The 14120-nt window shown below is 55.0% G+C and overlaps 1 protein-coding gene across 3 annotated transcripts in view; it reads left to right on the forward strand.

Moving 5' to 3' along the window:
- The first annotated feature begins 5190 nt into the window (after window positions 1-5190).
- Window positions 5191-14120, forward strand: part of H6PD (hexose-6-phosphate dehydrogenase/glucose 1-dehydrogenase) — a 29116-nt gene continuing 20186 nt past the window's right edge. The window contains exon 1 of one of the 3 annotated variants that reach the window (XM_082685345.1): window positions 5191-5389. Coding sequence is in view for 2 of the 3 variants with exons in the window: in XM_082685344.1 (XP_082541470.1) it covers window positions 10764-10789 (26 nt within the window). In the remaining variant the exon portion in view is untranslated. Of the gene's footprint in view, window positions 5390-6191; window positions 6689-9886; window positions 10790-14120 lie in introns of those variants that run through there. The other 2 variants (XM_082685346.1, XM_082685344.1) reach the window with 2 other exon arrangements.

Raw genomic sequence — 14120 nt, forward strand, 5'->3', positions numbered from 1 at the left:
CTCCAGAAGCTTGGCTGTCCCCAGGCTGCGTCTCCACTTGGCCCGAAGGATGCGATGCAGCTTTTGCTGGTGCAGAGATGTCTGGGGAGGCTGCCAGCGCTTTTATCTTTTCATTTCATCTGCCAGCCCAGAGCTTTTCCCTGCTTTTGACTCTTGAAGCTTAAGGTAAGAAACATTGACCTTGACTACAGGGAGCCTCTTGCTTTGTTATTCAAGGTCCCCTGTCCCGCTGCACATTCCAGGCCAGCTGCTCCCCAACCTTCTCTCTGCTTTTCCCTTGACTCCTGACCTACTGGGCAGCCTCGGAACAAAATTTGGGATTCCCCCCCTCCCCGAGACCCACCCCCATAAAGATCTGGCTCGGACTGTTGCAGCATTATGGATTTACCTCTCCTACCCAAGGGCTCCACGGCACCTCCCCAGACTGCTGCCAAGGGGCCGCTTAGAGGAAACGCTCCCAGCGTGACTCACAGCTGTGTGCAAAGCGAAGGGGACTTTGACACCGGAGCCTGGTGACACTGGTCCCCCACCTTCCATGACATTCATTCGTCAGCATTTTTTTTAATTTTTAATTTTTTTTATTTTTTATAAACATATAATATATTTTTATCCCCAGGGGTACAGGTCTGTGAATCGCCAGGTTTACACACTTCACAGCACTCACCAAAGCACATACCCTCCCCAATGTCCATAACCCCACACCCCTTCTCCCAACATTTGTCAGCATTTTTTAAGGATCCACTATTTGCTGGGTATTGGTCTGCTAGGGTCTGTCTCACTGGACTGGGCAGGGACTTTGGTCACATCAGTGTTGCACAAGCTCTCCAAACAGATGTTTTCACACTGCATCATGTAGACAGTCGAACAAAGCGGCCCGGGATGACCGGATAGCCACGAGCAAATGAATGAAGTTAGAACTGCTTCCTCTCCCATCGTACACAGAAATCAACTCGACATGGACCCAAAGCCTAAATATCAGAGCTAAAACTGTTGAACTCATAGAAGAAGTTGCAAGCATAAATGCCCATGATGTTGGATAGGCAAAGGCTCCTTAGACTATGACACCAAAAGCACAAGCGGCAAAAGAGAAAAACAGATCAGCGGGACATCATTACGGAATTTACTCTTATGCTTCAAAGGACACCATCAAGCCAGTGAAAAGACAGCCCACAGAATGGGAGAACATGAAAAGGTGCTCAATGTGAAAAGCCATCAAGAAGACGTAAATCAAAACCACCACGATTAGATCCCGACTCACACCCATGAGGATGGCTGCGATTGAGAAGTCAGTTAATAGCAAGTGTTGTTGGCCAGAAGGTGGAGAAATAGGAACGCTCGGACACGGTCAGTGGGAACGTCGATTGGCGAGCCACTCTGCCAAATTGTCGGGCTGTTCCTCCAAAAGTTAATTGTCGAGTTACCATTAGGCGGGCCGATTCCACTCCTGGGTGTACGTGCCAAAGAAATAAGAACGTGTCCGTAGAAAAACGTGTATGCGCGCATTCACAGCCCGTAACACCGATGTCCATGAACTGATGAATGGATAAACAAAATGTTGCCTCTCCATCCAATCAACTATTACTCAGCAATTAAAGGGATGAGGCCCTGATACACATTGCAACATGGAGGAACCTGGAAAACATCGTCTGGGCGCACATTAAACGCGCGTATGTATCTAACGCACGTATACGCAAATGTCACATGTTACATGATTCCGTGTATATGAAATGTCCAGAATTGGCAAGTCACAGAGATAGAGAGTAGATTAGAGGCTGCCTAGGGCTGAGACAGTTGGGCAGAAACGGGGAATGAGTGCCAGGAGATATATGGTTTCTTGTCGGGGTGATAAAAATGTTCTAAATTGGTATTGGAGATGGTCCCATCACCCAGTGAACGCACTAAAAGCCAGTGAATTTTGCTCTGTGAATGGGTGAATTAGATAGTTGGTGAATTATATCTTAGTAAAGCTATTAGTAAAAGGTTCTCAAGATCCTGGACAGTCAGGAGGATTTGAGAGTCTGGAAAGTGATCGTTTGTGGTAGGCAGAAGAATGACTCCTGAGGATCTCCAGGCCCTAATGCCTGGGCCCTGGGAGAATGTCACCTTCCACGGCAATAGGGACTTTGCAGATGTGACTAAGGGTATGGACTCTGAAAATGGGATATTGTCCTGGATTATTCGAGTGTGCCCAGTCTAATCATGTGAGTTCTTAAAGGCAGAGGCCTTAAAAAAATGGTCACCTGGATGATGCAGTTGGTTAAGTGTCTGACTCTTAATTTCAACTTGGATCATGATCTCAGGGTCATGGGTTCAAGCCCCATGTTGACCTCCGTGCTCAGCAGGCAGTCTGCCTCTCTCTCTCTCTCTCCCCCTGTCCCCCTTCCTCTGCTCTCTCTCTCTCCCCAAAATAAATAAATAAATCTTAAAAAAAAAAAAAAAGGCAGAAATCCTTTCTCAGAAAGGTCAGAGAGATGAACCCAAAAAAGGAGAAATCAAAGCATTCAACCTTCTACGGCTGGCTTTGAAGACGGAAGAATGGGACCATACGTCAGGGAATGTGGTAGCTTCTAGAAGCTGGGAGTAGCTTCAGCTGACAGCCAACCAGGGAATAGGAATCTCAGTTGTAAGCCTCAAGGAGCTGACTTCTAGTAGCATCCACATGAGCAAGGAAAGTGCTGCCTTAGAAAGGAACACAGCCCTGGAGCCCCGGGGTGTTAGCCCCCTGACGCCCTTGCCAGACTTCTTCTGATCTATAGGGCTGTGAGATAACACATTTGTGTTAAGTCACTAAATGGGGGTACACTGTCATGGCAGCAGCAGAAAAACCGTGTGAAGCTACTTCATGGGGACTTGACGAAGCACATCTTCAGGGGGAGAAAAGTGCTGAGCTTTCTCCTTCCTCCTGCCTGGGGATGAAAAGATCTACTTGTGGCTGAAAATCCACAACACCTGTTCTCCCCCTCCCCACCCGGTGCAAAACGCCGAGTGAACGGGCAGAGCTGACTTAGTGAGTGGTTCTGAAAATAGAAACTGCAACGTGATTTTATTTCTAACTCCACAGACATCTCTTGTGAGTCATTCATCTTTCTGGGTCTCACTTTCCATGCCTGAGAAGCAGGCTGAGTTAACCCTGACTTCTGCCTACTCCCCAGTTTAGGAAGAGGAAAAAATCAGCTTCACGGAGAGAGCCGGAGGGTGCTGCTGGAGAGGTGGGAAGCCACCGAGGCAGTCCGGGTTGCGGGAGGCCCCAGGGGGCTTTGTTCCTTTCTTCTGGCTCCCTCTAGGGTGCTTGGGGCTCAGCTGGATCCCCATGATGTAGCTTAGAGTGTCTTGTAGCTGCTGGGAGTACAGAAATGAGAAACGCTTCAGGGAGGCAAATGTCAGAGGCCCAAATGGACAAGGTTTTAGGTTTGTGTGTTTGGGGGGAGGCAATACTCTTGCACCTGAATGAGACCAAATTGTTTGCATGATGGAAAGAGAGCGAAGCAATGGTCCGGATCAGACTAGAAGGTTACAGAGTCAGGACGAGCCCGAGATAAGGACTTTGAAAGTGAGGGAGGAGGGTAGAGAAATGAAAACATCACAAGATCCCTGTGTGGGAGTGGAAGGACCAGTGGGGCGCACAGGAATGAACATCCGAGGCTCATTTCACGGCAGTCCTCAGACCTCGCCCCCCGACACCTAAGTGGGCGCGCGCATTTTCTTAATAAGCTGCTTGTAACTGGGGCACCCGGGTGGCTCAGTCGGTTAAGTGGACGACTCCTGCTTTCCGCTCAGGTTATGATCTTGGAATGCCTGGATCAAGCCCCCTGTGTGTGGCGGGGGTGGTCTGGGCTCCGCCCGGAGTCGGCTTCAGGATTCTCTCTCCCTCTCCCACTGCTTGCAGGTGCCTGTGGTCTTTCTCTAAGATAAATTAATAAATCATTTTAAAAAGGACTTTAGGGGGGCGCCTGGGTGGCTCAATGGGTTAAAGCCTCTGCCTTCGGCTCAGGTCATGAATTCAGGGTCCTGGTATCGAGCTCCGCATCAGGCTCTCTGCTCGGCAGGCAGCCTACTTCCTCCTCTCTCTCTGCCTGCCTCTCTGCCTACTTGTGATCTCTGTCAAATAAATAAATAAATAAATAAATAAATCTTTAAAAAAAAAAAAAAAGGACTTGAAGGGTGTCTGGGTGGCTCAGTCAGTTAAACATCTGCCTTCGGTTCAGGTCATGACCTCGGGGTCCTGGGTTGAGCCCCGCATCGGGCTCCCTGTTCAGTGGAGCCTGCTTCCTCCCTTTCCCACTCCCCTTGCTTGTGTTCCGCTCTCTCTCTCACCCTGTCAAATAAATAAATGAAGTCTTTAAAAAAATTAATTAAAAAAAAGAATTTGACTTGGCTATGGGATATTTTCTTTATTTAAGATTTTATTTATTTATTTGACACAGAGAGAGAGAGAGAGAGTGAGCACAAGTAGGGAGAGTGGGAGAGGGAGAAGCAGGCTCCCCACTGAGCAGGAAGCCCAATGTGGGGCTTGATCCCAGGACCCTGGGAAGATTATGACCTGAGTTGAAGGCTGATGCTTAACCGACTGAGCCACCCAGTTGCCCCCATGGGATTTAAAAAAAAAAAATGCCCTCAAGGTACCCACAAATCACCCTTGTGGTGGTCGTATTAGGGACCTGGGAAACATCCCCTGGGCTCAACTCAGTTTGGGGCACCTGCCTTCTCCCATCTGTACCCCTTGGCCTCTCTTGCAAATAAGGCCACCCAGGTGCAAGCGCCCATTTACTGAGTACTTGTCACAGGCCGGGTCCCCGCTGAGGCACACCGTCCCACTGCCCCCACTGTACAGGTTTGGGTCTTCAGGTCACATGGGTGTAAGCAGAGATGGCCCTAGTGTGCTCTGCGACCCCTGCGCATGCAGGGTTACAGAACATGGGAAGGGCTCTTGGCCACGAGTCCCAGCATTATCCAGACTTGTTTGGCCCGCCCTGCCCCAGACCCTCTTGCCTCCTTCTAGCCCAGTGGGTACCAGGCTCCTTGACCTTCCACCCGGGTCCCACCCAGGATGGCCTTAATTCTTCCTGGGGCCTGGCAGCTCCCTGCAGGCCCCCAGATGGCCCCCTGGGCTTGGTTGCAGTGGGGCCCCACCCCCTTCAGCCTCCCGGCCTTCCTGGAACCCTCTTGCCCAATATCCTGTGTGGTAATCATGCCTGTTGGCCCCGCTCAGCTTTGCTGGCCACTGCCAAGTTCCCTCAGCTAGTTCTCGATGCTCTATCTCTAAAGGAACCTTCCTGAACTAAAAAGCTGCTACAGGCTTTTCCTCTCCGGTCAGAATCCCCCTCCTGGGTGGTCTGCACCCTTCAGCAGAAGTGACCCTGCATTCTCCTGTCCCTGTGTTGGGAGGAAGGTGGGTCTGGAGGAGGGACAGAAAGAAGATGCTCCAGGAGTAGGGATGAGGGGCTGGGGGTTGGGTGGTCTACATCCAGGAAGCGGTCCTGGGTGGCCCTGCCTTCATTAACCCGAGGTCACTCAGGATCTTCACTCGGGAAGGAGGAGCTGCTTCGCTCATGGCGGGGCGCCACGAGGGGCGCTGATAGCTCTATGGGGTTGGGAGAAAAGCAGGCACGAGGTGGCTGCGTGGTGAGGACAGGGGTAGAGCACTGGTGCACTGTCCACTGTGTGCTGAAAGACGCCGCTGACCATGTCATCTCACGTACACACCCCGCCACCACCCTGCAGAGAAGGCCGAGTCCCTTTTACTCTCTTGCAAATAAGGCCACCCAGGTGCAAGCGCCCATTTACTGAGTACTTGTCACAGGCCGGGTCCCTGCTGAGGCACACCGTCCCACTGCCCCCACTGTACAGGTTTGGGTCTTCAGGTCACATGGGTGTAAGCAGAGATGGCCCTAGCGTGCTCTGCGACCCCTGAATCACCACTTCGGTGAGTCAGAGGTGGGACGAGCCCAGCTACTCTGCGGATGGAGAAAGGCAAGGCCAGAGGAGGTCGGGGAACCGGGTCCACAGCTCACGCCAGGTCCCGGGGAGGACCCAGCCACCCGACCTCCCGGCGCCCTCCACGACACCACCACTCCCCCCGCGGTTGGGGTATCTCGGACGCACAGCGGAACCCAGCGCGCGGGGGGCAGGGCAGGAGGCCGGAGCGCAGGAGGCCCGCTTGCCCGCCCACGTGGCTCTGAAGTCCCGCCCTATCCACGCTAACCGAGAAATCCTTCGGGAGGCCCCGCCTCCCCCACCCCCGCTCCGGCGACCCTGAGGTGGGGGGCGTGGCTTCGCCTGCGCCTCCGCCCCGCGCCCCTCTCCGGGGACCCGACTGCGCGCGCGCTCCTGAGCCGCCCCACTGCGCGCGCGCGCGCGAGGCCACCGGGGTCTGGGGCCCTGGCCCACCGGGTCCCACGCGCTGCCCGGCCCGACGCGTCTCGGGTGCGGCAGGGAAGGGGCGGCCGGGCGGACTCGGTCCCGCGCCCTCCGCGCCCGTCGCCCCTCCTCCCCGGCTCCTCTCGGCGAAACCCGAGCGCGCGTCCGACGCGGGGCCGCGTGACGCGCACCTGTCGGGGCGGGCGGCGCTTGCGGAAGAGGATGCGCGGGGCCCCGGCCTGGCCCGAGCCCGGCCCGCCGAGCCCCGCGCCCAGCGCCGCCGCCGCCCACGTTTCCCGGAGAAGCGGCCGGCAGTGACGGGCGAGATGAAGTAAGCTGCCTCCCCCGCTTGGTCTCTGGCTCCTTCGGCCGCGGGCGTCGCCGGTGGCGGCCGGCGGCTGCGCGCTCGCGCGGGGCCGAGCCCGAGGTCGGTGGGCCCCGTGGCCCAGGAGGCTGGGCGCGCGCGGCGGGAGCTCCTCGGGCTTCTGGCTGGGAAGCGTCTCGCGTCTGCTCGAGTTCCTTCCCAACCCCGCGCCCTCCAAATAAATCCTTCACTTCCCCCGGTTCAGACAGACCCCTTGGCTGCTGGGGGCAGCCAGGTCCCTAGGCTTTCTGGAAAGCAGCTCGACCCGAGGAGGAACTCCGGTGCTTTTCCCCCTGGGATCCGCTTAATCTTGGGCATTAGTCCTCAGGTTTCAGTCAGCTTCGGCAAGACCCCATCCAGTGAATAGTTTCCCAGAAGTGAACCGATCTGCATCTCTGAAAACCAGCTCGCTTAAACTTGAATGTAGTCGGAAGTGAGAACTTCTGGAAAGATCATAAACCTAAATTCTTTGCTCACCCAACCCCCTGTCCTCCTCCCAACAGGGCCCGTGGCTCATGAAAGGGAGCGGACTGCGGGAGACGGGTGTAGAGTGGGCATATTTTAAATGATTTTGTACATTCTTTGCGGTGATGGATGGTGGGCAGACTTTTTGAGCTTATGAGGCTAATCTTTTGGGAAGTTTTGGGAGCACCTGAGATGAAAATGCTCCCTGTTTGGCACGAACAGAGCTCATTTTTCCGAGAGTACTTTGTGTAACTTTTCTTTGAGGTACATGACCGCCCAACCAATAACCACTCTAGGCAAACCTTCAAGTTATTTTTATCCAAAGACTGGAGTTCACTAAGTTACTTTTACAGTCAAATGGCCTTAGGTCATCTAAAAGGGAAGCCAGGAGGCACCTGTGGTCATCAGTGGCTTAGCCACTTCTTACTTTTTTGGTGGAATTTGAACAAGGTAAGATGTCAGGTCGGATTCCAGATTTCCTTGTGGATTCTGTCAGACCCTGATCCAGGGGCAGAGCAGGAAGTCTGTTTTTTGCTTTTTGTTTTCCCTGAGTTGGGAGCCAGGTGGCTCTCTGTCTGGGAGAGCTCTTAACACCATTGCCCCCTAAAGTATTTTTCACAGCCACGATCTGAGCTTTTTTGGCCCAATGTGGACATGCGGTGGATGGATCCCCATTTCACAGCTGGAGAAGAGGTCCTGGGGTCGTTAGGTGAAAGGCCTGTGGCTACAGAGTGAAGGGGTTTACCACCCCTATTCTTAAGGCCAGATTATAAATCCTTCGAGGGCTGGAGTGGGGATTTTGAACCTTTTTAACATAGTATGTCTTTGATTTTTTGTCAGTATGACTGGGAGGTCATGAAGCTGTTGATGAGCTGTTCCTTGGCATTTTTTTTGTGTGTTGTGGGCTACTCACTTCATCTTGTAGCCGTTCCAAGAAGCTAGCAAGAAAAGTACCTTTACCCATGCTGCTGTGGGTTTAATCATAACAGAAGCTAACGTTTCTGGGGAGCTTACCGCATGCCAAGCATTGTGGCACGTGCTTTACAGGGACTGCCGGTTTCTGCTGCTTATCCGCTTGTTTTCCTACTCTGTGGTTGCAACACGCGAGACAAATAGACTCTGTACACCCCTGTTGGAGCAGAATCGGGTGTCGACGCCAATACAGTGTTTTAAATTTCACCACTGGGGGTTGTGGTCCCGTGTTTTCCTGCTAGGCGGGAGGTCTGTACTGAGGCCAGACGGCCTGTGTTCACATCCCATCACCTCTGAGCTGCCTGCCCTGCTGACAGTTACTTTCCCCTCCATGCACTTCGGTTTCCTCTGTACTCTGTTCTAAAAATGGGCATAATAATGATACCTACCTCATAGGTTGTGGCAAGAATTTAACTCCAGTGATGGATGTGAAGCTCTCGTATCTGGCGTATGGGACATACTCTGTAAATGTTTCTCTTACTAGTAATAGTGTTGGTAGAGTTAGGAAGCTGCTGTGCCTGGGTGCCGGGTCACAGTGCTTGAAGTCAGCTGTAGACACGTTTTCCTTCGTGCCATTGTTTAGATGCAAATGGCTCCTACACGGGTGGCAGGAACCTTCTACTGATGGGATTTTATTGGTTCATTCAGCACATCCTTAGAGTGTAACCTCTGTGTGTGCCAGGCCCGTTTTGGATACTGAAGATAAACACAAAACCCCCTGCCCTTGTTGGCACTTACATTCTTGAGGGAAGGGGCAGCGGAGAATAAACCAAACAAATACACTTTCCACAGTCAGTATATTAGAGACCGATACGTACTACGGAGAGAAAGCAGGGAGCGAGAGGGGGCTGGGAGGTTTGCAGTTTTCCGGAGTCGGCTGAGAAAGCCTCACGGAGAAGGTGACATTTCAACGAAGAATTCAAGTCAGTGAGGGAGTGAAGCGTGTGGACATCAGCAGGGAAAAGTAGGTCAGGGAGAGCGAACAGCAAGTACAAAGGCCCTGAGGCAGGAGGATGGGAAGCTGGAGCCTAGAGAGGGGCAAGGGGCAGAGGAGAGCGAGGAGGTAATAGGTGGAAGGCACTGAAGAGGCCACTGAGTGTCATGTGGACAGAAACAGAAGGCCAGTTAGATGGTTCTACAGTAATCCAAACAGAGGTGATGGTGGCTGGGAGCAGAGTGCGGTGGCGGAAGGTGGTGAGTAGTTGTGTTCTGGGTAAATTTGGGTGACAGAAATTATAGGATGTGCTAACAGATCCCACGACTCCTCCCCCCCCACCCCCACCCCCCCGCCAAGTTTCTACCCTCAGCACCTGGAAGGATAGAGTTGTCATTCACGGAGGCTGGGGAAATTTACATTTGGAGCAGGCTGGGGGAGAAGTCTGCTCAGTTTTGAACAGAGTTCAGTCTTGTAGGCACGCAGCTGTTGGTGTTGGAGTACCCGCTGATGGTGTGAGCCTGGAGTTGGGGGGGAGAAAGCCCAGAATGGAGATGAAGGCCTGGTGTTGTGTGCTGGTAAATGTGTAACGACTCAGCGGGGGCGGGGCTTGGTGATGGGGAAGGAGCCCGATTTACAGCATTTGCCAATATCTGTGGTGCAATATTCTTGCGCTGGCCACGGCAAGCCTCTCGGTATGGAATATCTTCACGTTACAGATACCATAGCTGCCAATGATGTCAGGAGCACAGGTGGAGAGGAAAAAGCAGTCAAATCATTAGGAAACGATGAGCAGTAATAAGTATTTATTACTTTTGTTTTTAATACAGTTTATTTGCTTATAAGTTTGCGTGATTTGGTTTTTAATAATGGCTGTATTTAACACCTGGCTTGAAAAATTCCTGAAAATGCAGCAGCTGAATCTTGTATCCTGGTGCAGGGTGGCTTAAACACACCCCTGGGGTCACGGGAACCCAAGACAAGGAAAACGAAAGAGGTGATAGGTGAAGGCTTCTCTGAGATCAGGGAGGGAAAAGGGTCCCAGAGCCTGGTCTTATAACTCTTGTCCCCAGTCTCGCCCCAAGGGGGACAAGTAGGGAAGGGTTACAGGTCTCACAGCAGCTGAAGGGCTTGACTTGCACCAAACGTGACTGTGTTTGGTGCCGATGGGCCCGAACAAGGCGAACACAGGAAAAACCCTGGAGTCAGTGACCCTAGAGGCGACTAGGCATGTGTCCCCTCACCACCCCCTTTGGTTAGAAATGATCTCCAGTTTGAAGTCTGGTTTTACTCCCACGCATTCTTTCAAAAAATTCCAAACTCCCAGGCTGTGATTGGGAGAAAACGTCCCTCCTTCCTGCTTGGCAGACAGAAGGTAGAGGTCAAAGGTATCCGTGTGGCATTGGGAAAGAAGACGGGGCTGTGGCAGCCACCGACCTTTACCTCCTCGCCCCTTTCTCCCGCCCCTTGTCGGCTGGGACTAGAGGACCAGAGCCGTTTCCTCCCGTGGTTCGCCGGAAACCACCCTGCCCTGGGAGCGCCAGCACACGCTGTGTCCGTGCTCGGACGGGGCAGGCACGGCTGTGGGGGTGCTCCCCAGAAACAAAGGCGGGAACCCTGGTTCTAATCCAAACCTTCTGGCTGGCCAGGTCAGCGCTCACAGCTCTGGGAATGTTGGCCGAGCTGTACTTTAAAAGGTGAGTCTACCAGATGCCTGATGGGAGCCCCTCCGGCTGGGCTGGGGTGGGGTGGGGGGTTGCCTGGAATGTGCCCCGGACTGTGGCTGCAAGCGCCGTCAGGCCTGCTGCTCAGAGGAGCCTGTCCGAAGAAGGTCTTCCTCCGGCCCCACAGCCGCGTGCCTGCGCTTCCTGGTGCAGTGTTTCCGGCAAGGACCTTGAATAGCAATTGTTATAAATGAAACTGCATCCTCCCTGAAGGTAAAGCTTCAGAGAGGTTTGTCTGAACTTCTGAATGACCCAAGTTAGCCGCTCCTTGCTCCCCGCCGAGTGCTCTTTCCCTGGCCCTGCCGCGGGGCTGAGGTCTCAACCCCTGACCGCCCCGTGGACAGGCGTGGACAGGCGGAGCCGGCGTCTCCCTGATAGGAAGGGGCTTGTCTCCTTTCCGTGGAGAGCTCGGGATCCGGGGGCAGCCAGGTGGCGGTCCTCCAGCCAAGTGTCTTCCTGTCGTAGACAAGGAGCGAGGAGCGGGGCTGGGGCCGGGCCCGCGGTCCTTCCGGGCGGGAACTCTTGCAGCAGCGGTTTTCCTACTGACTTGTTAATTAAAAATAGAAACCGCTCCGGGCAGTCTCAGCTGTTGGAACGCCACATCCATGCTTTGGGGCTCACTTCGAGTGTGTAACGTTAGGAGGCGTCCCCAGGCCTGTTCTCCCGGAGCGGGAGGCGGGAGGCAGGGCCGCAGAGGGACCTTCGAGAACCTCGCGGCACAGCAGAGGCGAGAGCAGCGCTGGGGGTCGGAGCCATCTGCCTGCCCTGTGGCCTCTCCCCTGCTCCCAGGCTGGGACCCTGAGCTTGACTTGGGTGGGCGGCTCCTCTGAGCCTGTTTATGTCCCTGTGGGGGCAGCAGGGAGGACAGCTGTACCCGTCGCTGGCCGCCCCTTCTCAGGGCCGGGCATCGGGAAGGGGCTGGGCAGTGGGACGGGTCTGTCCCTCCACGCTGCCTTCTGCAGCCCCTGAGACGGGTCCGTGCGTGGGTTCTTCTGACACTAGTGGCACTGTGTCCCCCCCCACCTTAGGAGCCACGAGGGGCCTTCCATTTAGCTCAGGTAGTCAACATAGGGGTTTGTCACCTGTGTCACCTCAGCTCATCCTTCCAACCCCCCATTTAGCTTGGTGGTATTGGCCCTGTTCTGTAGTTAGGGAATGAAGGCCCAGACTGAGCAGGTGACTTAAGTAGATCCCACAGCTCAGAGGAGGTGGTCTTGAGCCTGATCCTCGGCCCGAAATGCCACATTCCTGCACTGGACTGCAGAAACTGCTGGGCACCGTGCCTGGGGGCTCCGGCTTTGGGAACTGCCAGTTCAGCAGTCTTCTGGGGTGGGGGGTCGAGGTCCTGGCCCCTGGGGCTCCCTCACCTGCCTGTCCGGGCTCTCTGAGCTTCCCGAGCTCCGCCTCTTGTCCCTGGCGTGTCCAGGGTCCTGGCTGCCGGCGCCGCATCAGGAGCCCTGAGCCGCCGCCTGCCAACTGGAGGCTCCTCCTTCCCCAGGCTCTTCTCCCGGCTTCGGATTTCTCGCCGCCTCTTTCCCCGCACTGACCTTGCAGCTTTTTCTTCCCTCTGGACGGGGCGATTGCCAGTTCAGAAAGAAACGCATGAAGGGCCAAGGACAGGGATTGGGAAGCGGGAGAAGAGAGTAGAGTGGTCTCGCGGCCCATCTGATTTGGGAGTGAGCATGTGGGGGGGGGGGAGTGGAAGGTGAGGCCCGGGAGGCCGCTCAGCTGGCCCCAGGAGCCTCTGCTTAGAGCCCCGGTGGTGGACATGTCCGGTGTGCGGACACTGCTGTGGCCCCCTCCCCTTGGTTCGGCCACTGACCCAGAGATGAGGAGACGGGGGAAGGTGGGCTGCGGGGTGCTGCTGTCAGAGGGCATCTCCGGTCCCTCGAGATGGAGGACAGCATAGGCGTGCAGGAAGGCAGGCTGGCCAGGTGTCTCTTTAAACCTCAGTTTCCCTACCTGAACAACAGATTAGAGCCTCCGGGTCGAGGGTTGGGCTAGTCCTTCATCTGGGAATGCCTGCTGACTGGGATCTTGAGTCCTCCAGCGCCGCTCCGGTGCCCCCCGCTGGGCCCCAGTGCCCCGTGATTTTGGAGAGCCGAGTCGCTGGCCACCATGACTTTCCCCGTCACCACTTCTCCCTTTCCGCCAAAGCATTGGCCCTGCTGGGAAACGAACAGGGGAGCTGAGGAGTAGGAATGGGGCACATTAAGCCCCACAGCCTTGGTCAGAGCAGAAAGCAACGGAAAGCAAATTCACTGGTGACTTTGTGGCAAGTCCGAGGCCTCTGGCCTTTCCTATGTGTCAGCTGCTGTAAGCGAGGCTGGAAACCAGCCCAGGGGAGGCCCCCTCAGGGAGGTTACAGCAGGCATTTGCTGGGTGGCAGCTCAGGGGACAGAGAGCCCGGTGCCTGTCCCGCTGCCCCTTCCTCGCCCGGGCCCCTTCACCACCCAGGCCTTGGCTTTGCCGTCCGCGGAAGGGAAACTGTCACGGAATCCATGCCGCTGGTCCTTTTCCAGGGCTTTCCTCCGGATGCAGCGAGCTCTTCTGTGCACAAGGACGGAGCTGAGTGCTGCTGCTGTCACTGGCCGACCACCGTGACGGCCGCTGCTTCCCGAGTGCTTCCTGGGCCCTAGGCAGTGTCCTGAGCATTTGTAAATATCAGTTCATTTGTCCTTGTAATAACCGTGTGGCGTAGGTCACTGTTACCCCACTGCAGATGAGGAAGCTGAGGCACGGAGAGGTTAAGTACTTGTTCAAGGTCCAACAGTAAGGAGTTGAGCTGGGATTCGACCTCAGCTGGTTCCAGAGATTATGTTTTTGGTTTAGTGTTTTATTTTAATTAAATTCATGCCCAGTGTGGAGCCCAGTGTTGGGCCTGAGCTCACGACCCTGAGATCAAGACCTGAGTTTATCCGACTGAGCCACCCAGGTGCCCCCAGTGTCTTTGTTTTTTATCACTGCACTGTAGCAGTGGCTGATAATCATTTTGTGCGCGGAGCCCAGAGAACGTGGGGAGAACAAAGGGAGGAGGGAGAGGGGGTGATCGTAGCTTCTCGTAGTTCTGGCCCGTCTCGCCTGAAGGCCTGCTCCCTATTCCCCATGTGCCCCAGTGGTCCTGGCGCCCTGTGCTCACAGACGAGCCTGCCTGTGGTCGGAGAGTGGACAGCTCCAATCCCATGGCTACCCTGAGGGCCTCTCCGGTGCTTCCCGCACCCCGTGGCCCGTCTCTAGCAAGGAGCCTACCACCTTCGCAGGCATAGTCCCTGTTTACAGGGTAGGCTCCCGACCCACCAGCTTC

This window comes from Mustela nivalis (assembly GCF_964662115.1).
Source record: "Mustela nivalis genome assembly, chromosome: 10".
Classification (NCBI taxonomy): domain Eukaryota; kingdom Metazoa; phylum Chordata; class Mammalia; order Carnivora; family Mustelidae; genus Mustela; species Mustela nivalis.